The sequence below is a fragment of the Ranitomeya variabilis genome, chromosome 2 (assembly GCF_051348905.1).
Source record: "Ranitomeya variabilis isolate aRanVar5 chromosome 2, aRanVar5.hap1, whole genome shotgun sequence".
Lineage (NCBI taxonomy): Eukaryota > Metazoa > Chordata > Amphibia > Anura > Dendrobatidae > Ranitomeya > Ranitomeya variabilis.
Genome location: NC_135233.1, coordinates 631,713,511 through 631,732,708, shown reverse-complemented (window position 1 = coordinate 631,732,708; position 19,198 = coordinate 631,713,511). Strand labels below are relative to the sequence as shown.

The window sequence follows — 19,198 nt, the reverse complement described above, 5'->3', positions numbered from 1 at the left end:
ACAAAACTGCTACCTTTCTGTTTCTCCCCAGAACTGTCGCCAGTGCTGGACATTGTGGACGGAAGAGGCCAGGCAACGTAAAGAAAACGAGAACTGGATAACACACCATGGCATCAATGGGCCTACAAATGACTGCATTTATTAGTGCACTGATTGCAATGTGTGGGGCCATTGCAGCAACTCTGCTCCCAAACTGGAAGATCACTGCTGACACTGGGGCAAATATTGTTACTGCTGTCATACAAATGCAAGGTCTGTGGATGGACTGCACATGGTACAGTACCGGTATGTTTAGCTGCACTGTGAAGTATTCCATTCTATCACTCCCTCTGTATATTCAGACAGCACGGACCACAATGGTACTGGCCTGCATATTCTCATGTGTCGGGATATTTGTCTCCATTGCAGGAATGAAATGTACGAAGCTAGGTGGTGATGGTCAAACAAAAAGCAATATAGCATTTGCAGGAGGAACGTGTTTTTTGCTAGCCGGTATTTTTGGCATGATTTCAGTGAGCTGGTACTTGAAAGAGATCATTTCAAGCTTTTTGGATCCCTCTATCCCAGAGAGTAGCAAACATGAGCCAGGAGGAGCAGTGTATGTAGGCTTTCTGTCTGCTGGGATGCATTTTTTATCAGGTATAATCTTCTGTGCAACCTGTACTAAAAATCAGCAGCAACGACATGACTCTCCTCCGACAAAGCCACCAGATTCGGCAGCTCAGCAGTCCGAAAACAGCAATGCAGGTTATAACCTCCAAGACTACGTGTAAATGGAAACATACTGACATGTTACGCATCTTAGTTTCTATTTAATCCAATTACTATGACACAATTACATATTTTACTAAGCAAGGCTTTCTTCAAAAGGAAATACATTTGCAATAAATAGTAATGCACTAATATTTTATTGACATCTGTAAACTCGCTACTAAAAGTGTTGGAGACATTCTTTTTTATATTCGTGCTTATGGTTTCTATAGAAACTACAGTCTGCCTCTTACACAAAAAGCTACTTTGTATTTTCTACAGCTATGTCTGTAATTGGCCTTGTAGCTTCGGGTTGCACTGAACCAACAAAGGATTACACTAGAACTCCTAAAACACCTCCTGTGTATCCAATGTGGATAAATGGCATAGGTCATTTTCTCTAACAGCAGCGTTACCATTTATTTCTGGGATCCTGAGGCAATCGCTAATGTGGAGGGCCGGGGTCAGTAATAAAAAACTATACCTACCTGTTAAAACCAGTGTGCTCCCTGTTGGCCTTTATTTAGGTAGGCAACTACTAGCCTCGGTGCATAGATGCAGCCAAGCAGTCACACATTTAATGATCTGGCATTTCCCCACGTTCACCCATTTTTTACCTATGTGCTGTGCTATTATGACGTGTTAAGGGCATAATTGGGGATGACAATGTGGAATGTTTGCTAGATAACCATGAGTCACAGGTAGATGCACTGAATGAAGTGGGGGCCTGGGTGAATGTCTGGCGATGTAATGTAATGGCGTGGATACTAGGGTGATAGAAGTGTGACTCACGGATGTTTACTGGAATGTATATGTCATTAAGATAAAATAAATGAAGGGGGAGGTGGTCATTTTGAAGCTGTGGCATTAATCCACACTAAAATAATCAAAGGTTTAACCAAAAGGTGCCCACAAGCTTTAGATAGCTATCAGCTGAACACTTATTCCTGTGTTTATAATGGGTAGAAAATGGATGTCAGATGCCAGTGCTGACTGCTTATCAGAAAATGGAACCAGGTGTTAGGTGTCGAGTTCCCGCCTCTGCACAGGGGGAATCTCGGGCCATCTCCGCTGCGGTCTCCTATTCTTCTCCAGCCGCAGTGGAGCCTGCTCAGCGGAGACGTTGGTCCCAGGGTCTGGCTCGAGCTGATACTGTGCGGCTGGTTACGGCTGCCTTTCCAGGCTCTGCCATTGTAGCCTGTATGTCAGTAGCAGTACAGTACAGCAGCAAGCAGGCCTTTCTGGGACTAAGTGCCGCTTTTTTCATACTGAGCATGCCCACGGGACGACCTCCCACTGGAGGTCGGGGTCACATGTTCAGGTCCTGTTGCGGTTCCTATTGGACCATCTGGAAGGTCCCGGTCTGCTACTGCTATAAAAGGTGTGCATGGCCGCTCGGTCATGTGCTAGTATAAACCTTGACAATGTGTGTGTGTAGATGTGTGACTGTTGATGGATGAAAGCTCCTTAATCATTCCCATTCCTCGTGTAGTTGACTGCTCGCGAATGGTGGATGCATGCTATCTAGCGCCTGACAGTGCTATCTGCTCACTAAGCACATGTTACAGTGCCCGTCTCTACGGCACCATGCGCTATCATTGCGCTCTCCTGACAACCGTCAGTATAGGGTGGGAATTCCGGCTTGAACTGTGCATCTGACTCGGGGCATCCTCAGGCGCGGGCTCAAAAGCCACCGAGGGTCAGAGCCAGTTCAATCACCAGATTAGTGGGGGTGATTCTTAGGGATCCCACTAGTGTCTTGTAGCTGCACCTTGTGACTGCTAACAGGGCGCAGCGTATTGTGCGACTGTGAAGCAACAGAGCTCCCTACCATTTCACACGGGGTGAAGTCTAACCCACGTGTGAGCTAAGTGTCCATCCGCCATTACATAGCAGCAGGTACCATCTCTGCACGGTGGACCCCGGGCTGCGAACGCACCTCGTATCAATATCTTTATTATTTGGTGCGTTCCGCTAGCCCTAACACCAGGTACCTAAAATTTAAACAGCCCCATTTTATTTTCTGTACATCATCTGCTAGTGGGAGCGTTGAAGCCCCTCTTCATATTAGGTGGTCATCCAGTCCTACAGATATTGATAAGATCTGCCAACTAACCATTAATACATATGGGGAGCTTAACAGTTTTATTTTTATAAATCAATAGTACAGGTGACAATAAAAAAAGTTTGTAATATATCATATTAGAGATTTCTCCTCCAGGACTGAGCTTTCATTCTCATGAATTCTTAATTCCCAGGTAAAATCTGTCTTCAATGAATATAGACTTTCCTATTACTGAGATAGAAGATGACCGCTGCTTTTTCTCATATTTTTTTTTTTTTTTTTACAGAGAACAGTAACTAACATTTCAGGAAAACTTGTAGTAGAGAATGTCCATCTGTCTCTGCCGCTAGTTTCTCACTCCGCAGAATCTTATGAGCTATAACTGCCATCTATCTCCGTAACGGGAAAATCTGTCTTCACTGAACAAAGATTTCTTCCATGAATTGAGAGTGAATGATCTGTCCAGGAGGGAAAAGAAGCAGATTTCTCCGATATACTACAAGCTTCTTATTTTCATGTGTACTATTGATTTATTATGGTAAATAAAAATATTGGTTTCTCTTTAGGTTAATTTTCAACCTGTCACTACAGCATGACTAATAACCTAGGGTAAACGGACCATTTTAAGGTTTTATACTTTATCATGTTTTTCTATTTATATTTTGTTGGGATAAGAAAGAACCAGCTGCTTTAATTATTAAATATTAATTAACAGGGGATTATGAAGGAGTTTAATTTGAATAATTTATGTGTACAAGATAATGGCAGAATTGGAAACTCATTCCAATATGGACTGAATGAAAATGGCACTAGGTCCAACCTGTTTTCCTAATGAAAGGGATATTAAACAATCTTAGCATATTAAAAAGAGCAGTGAATGTACTATTCCCTCCAACTAGTTCCTACTTTCTACTTTACTATTGCTGTTTGCTTTCTCTACTTACTGGACCCAATCCGCAATGAAGCCGCTGTGTATTGAGGGGTCTTTTACAGTCCAGTCTGATCGCTCTGAGTGTGGAAATAAAGCTATCAGAAATGGTCTGATAATGCCACAGCCTATGTCATCAGTGGATCCAAAAGGAAGCAAAAGTATAAAGGAGAAAACTACACATCTCAAAATGTTTTGGTTAATGATTCGTCTCTTATAAATAATACCTCTCATATTTTTCAGAACTATTTTGTTAAATGGGAGCGAATAAGGAAGATGCAGAATGGCACTGGGCCAGATCCTATATCAATTCTTGTCAAATAATACCATGATCATATAGTCAGTGCCTAAGATATGGTACATTGTACCAACCTTAATCACCAGGCTTCTCCCCCTCTGCTTTCGAGGAGGGGCCTACAAGAGTCCTCTTATATACCTGGTGGTCATGTCCTAGACTGATCCAGCTCTGGTCTAGAGTGTATAGTCTGATATTTTTCTCTCTTTTATTATGATATCCATAAAACCCAATGGGAAGCCCCCATACATTTTGATATAACAAAATTTACACCCTTTTAATTCAAAATCCTTTCCTATTCATTTTAGCTGCTAAGCAAATGATTGCTGAAGTATGGCAGTAACTCATTGGAAATGTTCTATTCCATGAAGTGAATTTCGGATTGGATGGATTTTTAATGAATGAAAAACTAAGCAGTATTCTTACAGACACCCATGAAAAATTCACCAAAATTTGGTTGTAATGGATCAGCTAAGCCCATCCACAACTCATTACTGAAGCATGGGTCTTATGAAGCTACACCAGTGCCCTTCCCTCTTCTTCCGTCTTTCCCTCCTTCCCTTTCTTTTCTATCTTCCCATAGTATATTCTTACTCACCACTCATTATGGGCTATCGTACTCTACATTGTTAAAGCAGCACAGGATGAGATGTTGTTATTCTCATTGTACGTTGTTGATGCTAATCCATGTACTCCGTTGTGGCTATTCGGCATTCATTGCATTTATATGGCTTTTCTATGTTTAAAATCAATAAAAAAAATATTGCTAAAGAAAATAATGTCTTGGTTAAAACCGTAAGGTTGTGTATGTACAGCTTCTATGAAAACCTATATGGATCCATGGTTACTGAGTACAAACAAACCCTGTGTGTAGTCAGATCCAGCACAGATGTATAAGTCACTATTGTTCCTTTAATTTCTCTGCGTTAAAAAAATGAAAGGGATGGCGGATTGATGTGTGTAAGGGTATATACATACATAGCAGATTTGCGGTGGACACTGTTCTACCAAATCCTCATCAATCCCCATCAGATCTAAAAACATTATGCAAACCTTCCATGGTATTTTGGAAAGTCTCTTGCCAAGTCTAAGACAATATTGCAGGCAACCAGGCTATATAGAGACCGACAGGGAACGAGGCAAGGGAGCACAAGCATAGTATTTTTCTTTTAAACTTTGAGAAAAAGGCTTTTTTCCCCAGGACTTGTGAAAAATCCTGCAACAAATGGGATTTATGTGGATTTTCACTTTCCTGTTGAACTCAATACAAGCAAGCAACCTACAACAAGTCTGCCACAAAATTTAAATGCTATGAACTGTGGACAATGTGAAATCCCATCCACTTTTCATTACAAAAATCTCAACTGTTAGTTGTTCTTTAAGAAGCCCTCCTCCTCTTCACTCATTACCTGTATTAATTGGACCTGTTTGAACTCGCTATCAGAGATGAGCAAATTTGATCGGGTCCTTGCTTATTCAGCAAGCTATAGCGCTTACTGAATAAGCGGCAGAGGGAACCCGGATACATGGGGCGCGCCGGCTGATCGGCTCTGTAGCTGGTTGTGCCGTGGCTGTGTCACAGTCACAACACATGCATGGAGAGCCCAACACCCGAACAAGTGCAGGGGCCCTGGACGAATGGGCGGGGGTCACTCGCTGTCAGGAATACCAGAACACTGGGGGCCTGATAGTCGGTGTAGCCCGGTGCCCCTCGTCAAATACTCACTTCTTCACATTCCAAGGTACTCTGGTCTCCTCAGTATCTTTCAACTCTCTGTGACATCTGAGGGCAGAGTACCCTCTTTGCTAAGCAGTGCAGAGAGCTAGAAGAAGCTGAGGAGACAGGAGCAATGGGGAACATCTAGAGGTGAGTATTTGATTATGTATTTTTTATGTATGGAGCATTATATGGGGCCCATTATACTGTATGGAGGAATATATGAGGCCCATTATACTGTATGGAGCAATATATGGGGCCCATTACACTGTATGGAGCAACATATGGAGCCAAATATACTGTATAGAGTATTATGTTGGGCCCATTATACTGTATGGAGCAATATATGGGGACTATTATACTTTATAGAGAATTATACGGGTCCGTAACACCGTTTGGTGGAATATATGTGGCTTTAATACTGTATGGAGCAATATATGAGGCCATTATATACTGTATTGAGCAATATATGGGGATATTATACTGTATGAAGCATTATATGGGGCTCATTATACTGTATGGAGCATTATTTTGGGCCATTATATATTGTATGGAGCAATATATGGGGTCAATGAACTGTATGGAGCATTATTTTGGGCCATTATATACTGTATATACTGTATGGAGTAATATATGGGGCCATTTTATCCTGTATGGAGCATTATATGGAGCCTATTATACTGTATGGAGCAATATATGGGTTCATTATAGAGTATGGAGAACTATATGGGGCCATCATAAACTGTATGAAGAGATCTATTGGGCCATTATATACTGTATGGAGCAATATATGGGGCTGTTATACTGTATCAATCTTTATATGGGGCCCATTATTCTGTATGGAGCAAGTCCACCTCTGAAGGGCTTAAGAAAAACAAGATTAAGAGGCAATTAATGCACGTCAACCCTCCAATGTTGCTGAATTACAACAATTCTGCAAAGATAAGTGGGACAAAAATTCCTCCAGGACAGTGCAAAAAACTCATTGCCAGTTATAGCAAATGCTTGATTGCAGTTGTTGCTGCTAAGGGTGGCCCAACTAGATATTAAATATAGGGGGCAATCACTTTTTCACACAGGGGCCTTTAGGTTTGGATTCTTATTATTACCTTAATAATAAAGACCTTTATTTAAAAATTGCATTTTCTATTAACGTGTTATAGTGGTCTAATATTTAAATTTATTTGGTGATCTGAAACATTTAAGTGTGACAAACATTAAACAGAATAGGAGATCAGGAAGGGGCAAACAGGTTTTCACACACCTGTATGGGGCCCATTATACTGTATGGAGCACTATGTGGTCCCATTATACTGTATGCAGCAATATATGGGGCCCATTATACTGTATGGAGCAATATATGGTCCCACTATACTGTATGGAGCACTATGTGGGCTCATTACACTGTATGCAGTAATATATGGGGCCCATTATTCTGTATGGAGCAATATATGGGGCCCATAATACTGTATGGAGCACTATATGGTTCCCAGTATACTGTATAGAGGACTATGTGGTGCCCATAACACTGAATGGAGTACTTTGTGGTGCCCATATTACTATATGGAGGACAATGTGGTACCCATACTACTGCATGGAGTGCGATGTGGTGCCCATAATAATGTATGGAGGACTATGTGGTGCTTATCATACTGTTTGGAGGACTATGTGGTGCCCATAATACTGCATGGAGGACTATGTGGTACACATACTACTATATGGAGCACAATGTGATGCCCATAATACTGTATGGAGCACTGTGTGGTGCCCATAGTACTGTATGGAGGACAATGTAGTGCCTATAATACTATACAATGTGATTTTCTGGATTTTTAAAAAAATTTTGTCTCTCACAATTGAAGTGTACCTACGATAAAAATTACAAGCCTCTCCATTCATTGTAGGGGGAAAACTTGCAAAATTGGTAGTGTATCAAATTATTTTCCCCACTGTATATATCAAGCCAATGTCTTCATTTTACTTTAGAAGTTTTGGATCATTAAATAAAGACATGGTTACAAAAGCCTACATATCTTTTAACTTTTTTTTGCTAAGTAGTGACAATAAAGTGCCAACAAGGAACCTGTGTGGATGGCTGCGGCTTTTTGAAAACCACCAATGCTACACTATATCATTACATGCATTTTCACCAACTCCACAATGAGGACACTGTAGACCATTAATGCAAAAATACAGTAAGTTGTAATTTTGAGAACAAGTGCTTTTAAAGGCCATATGCTCAGGTACACAGTTCATGTATAGAAAATAAGCTTGATGTATGTCTGTGTACCCCAAACAAAGGCTGTCTGTACAATTCTAAGTTTCATGGACTTGATTGATTGAAAACTTAATAGTACTTGCAAAAATTAATGGCAGACGTTGAAACAGTAGAAAACTTGTAAGGCTTCAGAATATATTGGGACATTTCTACACATCACAATAACCATATGTGATGCTACAACATTTGTTTTATACCTTCAAGAATCAAACAAGGGCTATTCTGTAGTATGTTTTTTTTCTGGAGAAACTTATTTTTTTAATGGCACCATTTAACTTAATGTCGAAAAGTAGAAAAAAAAGTGGAAAATATTCCTTCATTGTTTGTGTTTTTTGTAGCATTCTGTAAGACAATATGACTTTGAACTTGCAGAATGCAAATCAAAAATTGGTTTGTGTTTCCATATTCTGATACATAACTTTAACATTTCCTCACTGAATGGCATAAGAACTTGATTTTATCCATACCATTTTAACATACATACAACCTGTTTATGAATTTTTTCTGATGTCCAGTCAGTGTTCCAATTTTGAAAGCAAAAAACAATGCAATTTTGAGGCCGATGAGCCTAATTAGGGTATGGTCAGACTGTAGCAAAAACTCTTCATACCGCGTTGGCCATTTGCTGCATGATTGTTCCACAATAATGTGGATATTGGCATGCCCTGAATTGACGGAGCTTCAGCAATGCTGAAAATGTATCATATTGCCATACCCCTACTGATATACAGCTCTGGCAAAAATTAAGAGACCACTGCAAAATGTTCAGTTTGTCTGATTTTTCTCTTTACGAGTATATTTTTGAGTAAAATGTAAATTGTTCTTTTATTCTATAAACTACTGACAACATGTCTCCAAAGTTCCAAGCAATACATTTTGTATTTATTTTCTGAAAATGAGAAATGGTCAAAATAACAAAAAAATGCATTGCTTGCAGACCTCAAATAATGTATTAAAAAAACAAGTTCATAATCATTTAGAAACAAGAATACTAATGTTTTAACTCATAGAAAAAGAAAATGACAAACGGCTTCACAGGAGTGCCAAGCTGATGTTAAGGGTGGTTAAAACGGAAGATACGCTGCAGCTCCAGCCGGATGCCTCGCAAGAGGATCAAACAAGGAGGGACAAAAAAACGGTCATAGGAGCGCATGCGAGATGGTGAGTTGATATAAAATCTTCATGTATTAGTTTCCACAACGCGGTTCAACGAAATAGCTCAGTCTTCCTCAGGTGGCAGTTATAGGTAGAGTGGGGAAAGTATAAAAAGGGAAGGCTGCCTATGAACAATCAGAAACAATTCCACAGACCGCCCACATAGCTAAAAAGGCCAATCAAGGCTCCATTAAAGAATGTAACAGGGATGATACAAAATCAAACACATGATGAAAAAACTATCTAAAATTAAAAGACAAATAAGAACAGTACACGTAAAATATACACATAATTAATATATAAATAGCAGCATGCATATATTATGTAACTTTCTCAATAGTGAGGTTTAACCCTTCAGGGGCCAGTTTGCCAACCTTAAAAATCCAGAAACTCTCCCTTCTTATTAGATTATTATACCGGTCAGGCCAATCATCTGGAATCTGGTCGATAACGAGACGGTGCTTGTTGAGTCTAGCATGCATCGTCTGACCAATGTACTGCAAACCACAACCACACTCAATTAAATAAATGACATAGCAGGATTCCATTTAACATGGTAGTTGATTTTGAATTCCTGTGTCCCATTCAATATAGAAGCACAGCACAGGCACTTAGGGGTCCTGCATGCAAAACAACTTGGTCTAGGGCATATCCGGGTTGTGCAAGAAGATGAGGACTTGAGAGTTGTGTTGCTGAGGGAGACAAGATTCCGAAGAGTACGATTTTTTGGAAAGATCGTTCTAGGTTGTGCAGGTATGTGCATTGATAATATAGGGTCCCCTTTAAGGATAAACCAATGTTTTTTTTTAATCAAATTACGTATAGTGGAGTGGGATTGGTTAAAAGTACACTGTGTGCAGAATTATTAGGCAAGTTGTATTTTGATCACATGATACTTTTAATACATGTTGTCCTACTCCAAGCTGTTCAGGCTTGAGAGCCAACTACCAATTAAGTAAATCAGGTGATGTGCATCTCTGTATTGAGGAGGAGTGTTGTCTAATGACATCAAAACCCTATATAAGGTGTGCTTAATTATTAGGCAACTTCCTTTCCTTTGGCAAAATGGGTCAGAAGAGAGATTTGACGGTCTCTGAAAAGTCCAAAATTTCGAGATGTCTTGCAGGGGATGCAGAATTCTTGCAATTGCCAAACTTTTGAAGCGTGATGATCACCGAACAATCAAGCGTTTCATGGCAAATGGCCAACAGGGTCGCAAGAAGCGTGTTGGGCAAAAAAGGAGCAAAATAACTGTCCATGAATTGAGGAAAATCAAGCGTGAAGCTGCCAAGATGCCTTTTTGCCACCAGTTTTGCCATATTTCAGAGCTGCAACGTTCCTGGAGTAACAAAAAGCACAAGATGTGGGATACTCAGGGACATGGCCAAGGTAAGGAATGCTGAAAAACGACAACCTTTGAACAAGAAACATAAGATAAAACATCAAGACTGGGCCAAGAAATATCTTAAGACTGACTTTTCAAAGGTTTTATGGACTGATGAAATGAGAGTGACTCTTGATGGGCCAGATGGATGGGCCAGAGGCTGAATCAGTAAAGGGCAGAGAGCTCCACTCCGACTCAGTCGCCAGCAAGGTGGAGGTGGGGTACTGGTATGGGCTGGTATCATCAAAGATGAACTTGTGGGACCTTTTTGGGTTGAGGATGGAGTGAAGCTCAACTCCCAGACCTACTGCCAGTTTCTGGAAGACAACTTCTTCAAGCAGTGGTACAGGAAGAAGTCGGTATCGTTCAAGAAAAACATGATTTTCATGCAGGACAATGCTCCATCACATGCCTCCAACTACTCCACAGCGTGGCTGGCCAGTAAAGGTCTCAGAGAAGAAAAAATAATGACATGGCCCCCTTGATCACCTGATCAGAACCCCATAGAGAACCTGTGGTCCCTCATAAAATGTGAGATCTACAGGGAGGGAAAACAGTACACCTCTCGGAACAGCATCTGGGAGGCTGTGGTGGCTGCTGCACGCAATGTTGATCGTAAACAGATCAATCAACTGTCAGAATCTATGGATGGAAGGCTGTTGAGTGTCATAATAAAGAAAGGTGGCTATATTGGTCACTAATTTTGGGGGGTTTCGTTTTTGCACGTCAGAAATGTTTATTTCTAAATTTTGTGCAGTTATATTGGTTTACCTGGTGAAAATAAACAAGTGAGATGGGCATATATTTGGTTTTTATTAAGTTGCCTAATAATTCTGCACAGTTATAGTTACCTGCACAAACAGATATCCTCCTAAGATATCCAAATCTAAAAAAAAAAACCACTCCAACTTCCAAAAATATTAAGCTTTGATATTTATGAGTCTTTTGGGTTGATTGAGAACATAGTTGTTGATCAATAATAAAAATAATCCTCTAAAATACAAGTTGCCTAATAATTCTGCACACAGTGTAGTGATGAAACTCCAGTTTACTATATCGAAGGATTTATCCAGCATGCTGTCCTTAAGATTTTATTTTCTCTATGCATTTCTTTTGTTTAAAAGTTTTGGCCTTAGTAAAGGCATCACATAACAGCTTTTTATGATAAAAAACGTTTCAGGAGCAAAGGTTAAGAGCAACAGCCTCTTTAAAGAAATCAGCATCCTCCATACAGTTCTTTCTGATCCTCCAATATTGTCCATAGGGGATATTGGAGATCCACTTAGGGAGGTGGCCGCTACTAAAGTTGAGATAGCTGTTTACATCCACCTTTTTGAAGTGAGTGGAAGCTGAGTAACGATTAGACGGATCAACACACACCATTAAGTCCAAAAATTGGATCATAGTATTAGAGTTCTTGGCTGTGAATTTAAGTCCCCAGGAGTTGGAATTAAGGGAATGGGTAAAGCCAATTGCTTCCTGTTCAGACCCAGTCTAGATGATGAAGAGGTCATCAATGAACCGACGGTATATAGCAATCTTGCCAGAAGCCAATAGGGACTGCGCGATGAAGACAGATTCAAAAGCCCCCGTAAACAGATTAGCATAACTGGGGGCGAATCTCGTCCTCATCGCGCAGCCCCTTATTTGGCGATAAAAGTTCCCTTCAAACGAAAAAACATTATTTTCAAGAACAAACATTACGGCTTTCTTCAAAAAAACCATTTGTAAGGGAGGTAGTGAATCATCAGTTAAAAGGAATTGAGAAACCGCTTCAAGACCCCGATTGTGGGGAATATTTGAGTACAGGGCTTCAACGTCCATGGTTATCAGAAGACAGCTCTCTAGGTTGGGTAGTGCTAAAAGGTGATCAATCAAATGTGAGGAGTCCTTAATGTTGGAATCCAGTTTAATAACATGTTCTTGAAGAAACAAATCAACGTAATGAGAGAGATTACTGGTGATGGAGTCTATGCCCGATATGATGGGACGGCCGGGAGGATTAACAGGGGCTTTATGTATTTTGGGTAAAAAATAAAAGAAAGGGGACCTATATCTGGGAATGTTAAGAAATTTAAATTCCTTTTTATTTAGAATACCGAGGGACCAGGCTCCCCTAATAAAAGTGGTATAATTGGAAATGGTGACGGTAGACGGGCTTTGTTCCAGTTTGACATAATGTTCAGGATCATCCAAGATTCTAAAACCTTCTTTCACATATCAGTCCCTATCCCTGATGACCACCCCACCTCCCTTATCAGCACTTTTTATAATTATGTCATTATTAGCTCTTAATGATTTCACTGCTGCTTTCTCAAAAGCAAAACTTAAATTGGAAAATATATTATAAACCGTAGGGAGGAAACGTAGCTCTTTGAATATGAGCTGTTGGAAGGTTTCTAAGTGAGCACCTTTATGATGGACAGGATAGAATTTACTGGGTTTTGTTTTAGGATTCACATGTAGGTAAGATTCAGTCTCAGACGTGGAAAGTTCGACGGTGAGGAATTGGAATACATTAAAACTTACTGTTATCGATCAGATTCCAGATGATTGGCCTGACCGGTATAATAATCTAATAAGAAGGGAGAGTTTCTGGATTTTTAAGGTTGGCACACTGCCCCTGAAGGGTTAAACCTCGCTATTGAGAAAATTACATAATATATGCATGCTGCTATTTATATATGAATGTGTATATTTTGCATGTACTGTTCTTATTTGTCTTTTAATTTTAGATTGTTTTTAAATTATGTGTTTTATTTTGTATTATCCCTGTTACACTCTTTAGTGCAGAGGTGTCAAACTGCATTCCTCGAGGGCCGCCAACAGGTCATGTTTTCAGGATTTCCTTAGCATTGCACAAGGTGCTGGAATCATTCTGTGCAGGTGATTAAATTATCACCTGTGCAATACAAGGAAATCCTGAAAACATGACCTGTTGGTGGCCCTCGAGGAATGCAGTTTGACACCTCTGCTTTAGTGGAGCCTTGATTGGCCTTTTTAACTATGTGGGCGGTCTGTGGAATTGTTTCTGATTGTTAATAGGCGGCCTTCCCTTTATATACTTTCCCCACCACACTCTACCTATAACTGCCACCTGAGGAAGACGGAGCTATTCTGTTGAAACGTGTTGTGGAAACTAATAAATTAAGCTTTTATATCAACTGTCTCACATGCGCTCCTATGACCTTTTTTTGTCCCTTTTGTTAGATCGTCTTGTGAGGCATCTGGCTGGAGCTGCAGCGTATCTTCCGTTTGAACCACCCCTAACACCAGCTTGGCACTCCTGTGAAGCCGTTTGTCATTTTCTTTTTCTCTATAATTATCTCCCCTCCGCGACGGTGACGGCAGGATGGGAAGTGGAGCGGTGTCTTCTCATTGCCTGCAGAACCTTCCATCACGTGTCCCAGCACCCAGTGTCACGTGACATCCTGGGCTCACAGAGCCGGTGCCTGCACTCTTCAAGGCCGGCTGGTGTGTACTCCTAACAAACCCTTGCTCCCATTCTCGCTTAGCCCCCTGACTTTTACTCACCAGTAAGCACTGTCCCTCAGTGCTCTTCCATCTGCGCTCCCATCTGTGGTTTGCATGCTGCTCAACGTCCACAGGAGTCTTCAGTCTGTTACCTAAAGGACCTGGGGTCATGTGATCACTGACGCTAACAGAGGCGGCGCCTGCTCTTTCCATACGCTGGCTGGCGTTTACTCTGCAACATTCCTTGTGCTACCTGGCCACCCTTTGATTACCTGTTGGCTGCGATCCTTCAGGCAGCATTTTCACCCTGGCGCTGTTCGCCACTGCACTCTCACCAATGTTATGCATGGGTGCATAACCTACAAAGGTTAGTTGGCAATAATTTCTTCGGGCTCATTTTTAACTCTGATACCTCTCAATCTGGTTCCTTTTTTTTTTGTTTTCTCTGCCTGCCTGTTGTGATCTCCACTGAGGACACTACCAACCCTACTAATTCAACGGACCTCACTAATCTATGTATGCTGTCATTGGGAATGCACCTTCATTTGAAATTTAAAATTAAAAGGACTGTATTTTCTATTACTAACTTTAATTGGAAACATATTAACCCTTCAAGTGCAACGGACGTTACCAACTCTGTTTTAAATCTAGCATTGACACTTTTCTTTTTTGCATCAACTGAATTGTTCTCTGGTATCCATATTTTCTAGATTCAATTGTAGGTGGTTAATACTCGTGTCTATATCTATCCCCCTTGCTAATTGGTATTTTCTGTTCTATAAATTAGGTAAATCTGCAGTAAATTTTAATTGCAATTTCTCCCCTTATCAGCTTTAACATGGATTTTATTGAGTCCAGACCAGAAACACTTAGGACTGTTAGAATTGCACAAGCATTCGGGGCTTGTTCCAATTCTGCACCTTCATTTTTACAAATCACTGACCACAAATTAGATGATGCTAATAGGAAAATTATGAATAAACTGTTCAGCTTTCAAGCCCAATCTCCAGACCTGAACCCCACTGAAACCTCTGGAATGTAATCAAGAGGAAGATGGATAGTCACAAGCCATCAAACAAAGAAGAACTGCTTACATTTTTGTACCAGGAGTGGCATAAGTTCACCCAAAAGCGGTGTGAAAGACTGGTGGAAAGCATGCCAAGACGCATAAAAGCTGTGATTAAACATCATGGTTATTCCACAAAATATTGATTTCTGAACTCTTCCTGAGTTAAAACATTAGTATTGTTGTTTCTAAATGATTATGAACTTGTTTTTTTTTGCATTATTTGAGGTCTGCAAGCAATGCATTTTTTTTGTTATTCTGACCATTTCTCATTTTCAGAAAATAAATACAAAATTTATTGCTTGGAACTTCAGAGACATGTTGTCAGAGGTTATAGAATAAAAGAACAATTTACATTTTACTCAAAAATATACCTATAAAGAGAAAAATCAGATAAACTGAAAATTTTGCAGTGGCTGTATTTATCTGCAGAGGATAGAAGTTTTTAATGCCCCCATTTCCAAATAACACAAATTAGAGGGAACAATGCATATAACGGCTTTACTCCCCCAAAGGTCATTTGCACCTTCACGACCAGGCCAAATTTTACAAGTCTGACCAATGTCATTTCATGAGGTAATAACTCTAGAACGCTTCAATACATCCCAATGATTCTGAGACTGTTTTTTTTCGTAATGACATATTGTACTTCATGATAGTAGTAACATTTCTTTATATATGACTTGCAGATACTTGTGAAAAAAAGGGAAATTTGGCAATTTTCAAATATTACATTTTTCTGACCTTAAATCAGAGAGATATATCACACAAAATAGTTAATAAATAAAATTTCCCACATATTTACTTTACATCAGCACAATTTTTGAAGCATAATTTTTGTTTGTTTTGAAGTTTAAGGCTATGTTCACACGATGCGGTTTTTGCTGCGGATCCGCAGTGGATTTGCAGCTGCGGATCCGCAGACGTTTTCCATGCAGGGTACAGTACAATGTTACCCTATGGAAAACCAAAACCGCTGTGCCCACTTTCCTTTTTTCGGCTTGAAAATCCACGCTGATTTTCTGCGGAAAAAAAGAAGTAGCATGTCAATTCTTTCTGCGGATTCCGCTGCGGGTTTCCAACAGCACCAATAGGAAAGTGCAGCTGGAAACCCGCAGTGGAATCCGCAGGAGAAAAAGGACAGAAAACCGCAGTGAAAACCACCGCGGTTTTGCACTGCGGTTTCTCCAAATCAGGACCTGAAAAATCCGCAGCAAAAAAAGGATAGTGTGAACAAGGCCTACAAATCGACCAGTGATATCTAATTTTGTAACCAAAATTTACAAAACCATTTTTTATGGACCATATCACATTTGAAATTACTTTGCGGGGTCTATATGACAAAAAATACCCAAAAGTGACACCATTTTAAAAACTGCACCCCTCAAGGTACTCAAAACCACATTCAAGAAGTTTATTAACCCTTCAGGTGCTTCACAGGAAGTTTTGGAATATGGAAAATAGGAACATTTAACTTTTTTCACAAAAATTTTACTTTAGACCCTTTTTTTTATTTTTACAAGGGTAACAAAAAAAATAGATCCCAAAATTTGTTGTGCAATTTTTCCTGAGCATGTCGATACCCCATAAGTAGGGGAAAACCAATGTTTGGGAGCATCACAGGGCTCGGAAGGGAAGGAGCGCCATTTGACTTTTTGAAAGCAACATTTTCTGGAATAATTAGCGAACACCATATCATGTTTAGAATGCCCCTGATGTGACTAAACAGGGGAAACACCTCACAAATGACACCATTTTGGAAGCTAGACCCCTCAGGAAACTTATCTAAATGTGAGGTGAGCATCTTGAACCACGAAGTACTTCATAGACATTTCTAATACTGAGCCCTGAAAATAAAATTAAAAAAACACATTTTTCCCCAGATAAATGTTTTTTTAGCACGAAAATTTTGCATTTTCATAAAGGTAACAGGAGAAATTGCACCATACAATTTGTTGTGCAATTTCTCCTTTCTTCTTTTAGTCCCAAATTTTTTATTTTCACAAGGTAACAGGAAAAATTGACCCCAAAATTTGATGTGCAATTTCTTCTGAGTACACAGAAACCCCATATGTGGGTACAGGGCCACCAAAAGATCGATGCTCTGAACTCCAGAGGGCATGTTCTTCCAGTGCAGCCTGACACAGAAGTGCAGCCTTTCCTCACTCCTCTCCTGCACCCGAAGCACAACATATAGAAGTGACCGCTCCCGCATGTGCCTGTGCTCCACGCAGGACAGCAGCTAAACAAAAGCTAGGAGCGCCGCACTGCTCCGGGTGAACTCACAACTCTGCTCCGTCTGCTGCTGCACTCACAACTCTGCTCCGGCTGCTGCTGCACTCACAACTCTGCTCCGGCTGCTGCTGTACTCACAACTCTGCTCTGGCTGCTGCTGCACTCACAACTCTGCTCTGGCTGCTGCTGCACTCACTGCTCTGCTTATAGTGCGCTCACTGTTGCGGCTGCTGCAATCTTCAGAGTTTGACTCTGCCCACTCCCCATAGCCACCTGCAGACCAGAGCAGACTGACTCCAGGATGAAGAAGGCTCTTCTTTGCGGCACACAGGTTTGTTCTTACAACAGGACTCGGCATACTAATCCCCCTGCCCCCTATTCAGCACTATTGCTTCTAATCAACCACACAGCAATTACTACAACTCCCCCTCCTGCCTTCTAGTAGCAGTCAGCAAACTGGAGGGGAGTAGTCTGCTGTGCACAGAGCTGCACATGGAGAACTTAGTGAGGGTCCTGTGCCCCACACCGCATTGCATGAGACTGAGGATGCATGCTGCCCAGTGCTCTACACAGTGTACATGTGTAAAATATATGTGCCATGTACTGCATGTTTGTGGCTGTGTTTTTGCACACGGCAATTCCTATATGTGTGCATTTGTGAATATACAGTATAAGGCATGTATCTGAATTTGTGTGTAGGAAATAGTCTGTGTATGGGTATGTGCACACATTAAGTATTTGCTGCAGACATTTTTGCACCAAAAACATGTCTTGTGGCAGGAAAAACGCAATATAAAATGCACACCATTTTACCCCATTTTCTACACTTACATTCTTTATTTTTTACAAGCTTTACTTTCCCCTAATTGTATTGCTTACGGTGAAAAACGTTGAAAGAATTGACATGCTGCAGATTTGAAACTGCTTCAAATCTGCAAGGCAAAACTAAGCAACATATACATGAGAAGTCAGGAATCTTATTCACTTAGTTGGTACTAAGAAATGCTGCAGTTTTTGCTGCAAAAAAACACAGGAAATACCTAAAGAACCACTCCAGCTTTTTTTATGTCACCGCTAGAGTGGTGCTTTAAATCCAAGTCTCCTATCTGATTCTCTTGCCTTCTGGCATCTTCATTTATTATCACCGCCGATCTGTCTGTCTCCAGCTGTTTGTGGCCTGCGGTATTTGTCCCCTGTATGTGGCATTATTCGGTCTGGTCATGGTGTGGAGGCATTTGTTCCCTGTATGTGATATTATTCAGTCACTATGTGGTCGGAATATGTGGTCTCAGGGCCGTCATCAGGGCATTATTACCCTTACTGGTGTAGGAGGCCCGTAAGCTGGAGGGGCCCGGCATCAATTTTCATAATCCAAAGTGGTGTTGAGGGAGCAGTAGAAGGAGCGTCACTTACAGACAGCTGTGAGAGGCAGCCAGTGCTGAGCCACAGCAGGGTGGGACTTTCCATCATCCAATTCCTGCTGAGCCCGGGTTCCTGCATTATTCTCCCCAGTCAGTCATCACAGCATCACAGAGCAGCAGGAGCAGCGCAGCCCACACTGGGTGAGTGCCTGAGTCTGTGCTGGTAAATGGTGTCCTGACAGGCTCCAGTCCACACGTGCAGCAGACGCATCATCAGTGAGCCGGCTGGTGTGCTCAGTCACTGCATCAGCCATACTATCAACACAGCAGATGGCTCACCGAGGACGCTGTTATGTCCTAACCCCTGTCTGTGTGTGTGTGTGTCAGCTATAGATCCTGATAAGAGCACAGCATGGTCTGTGCTGATGACCCCTCCCCCCCACCTCCTGCAGAGAAGCATAAGGCTGTTGAGCCCAATATGCCCCCTAAC

The 19,198-nt window shown here is 41.0% G+C and overlaps 2 protein-coding genes across 5 annotated transcripts in view; one reads left to right on the top strand and one right to left on the bottom strand.

The window, feature by feature from the left end:
• The window catches only part of TFB1M (transcription factor B1, mitochondrial), a 205,884-nt gene that overhangs the window by 82,891 nt on the left and 103,795 nt on the right, over positions 1-19,198 (bottom strand). The window lies entirely within an intron of this gene.
• Positions 38-884, top strand: CLDN20 (claudin 20). The gene has a single exon (XM_077289063.1). The coding sequence runs from the start codon at positions 108-110 to the stop codon at positions 771-773; it is 666 nt and encodes a 221-aa protein (XP_077145178.1). The 5' UTR covers positions 38-107; the 3' UTR covers positions 774-884.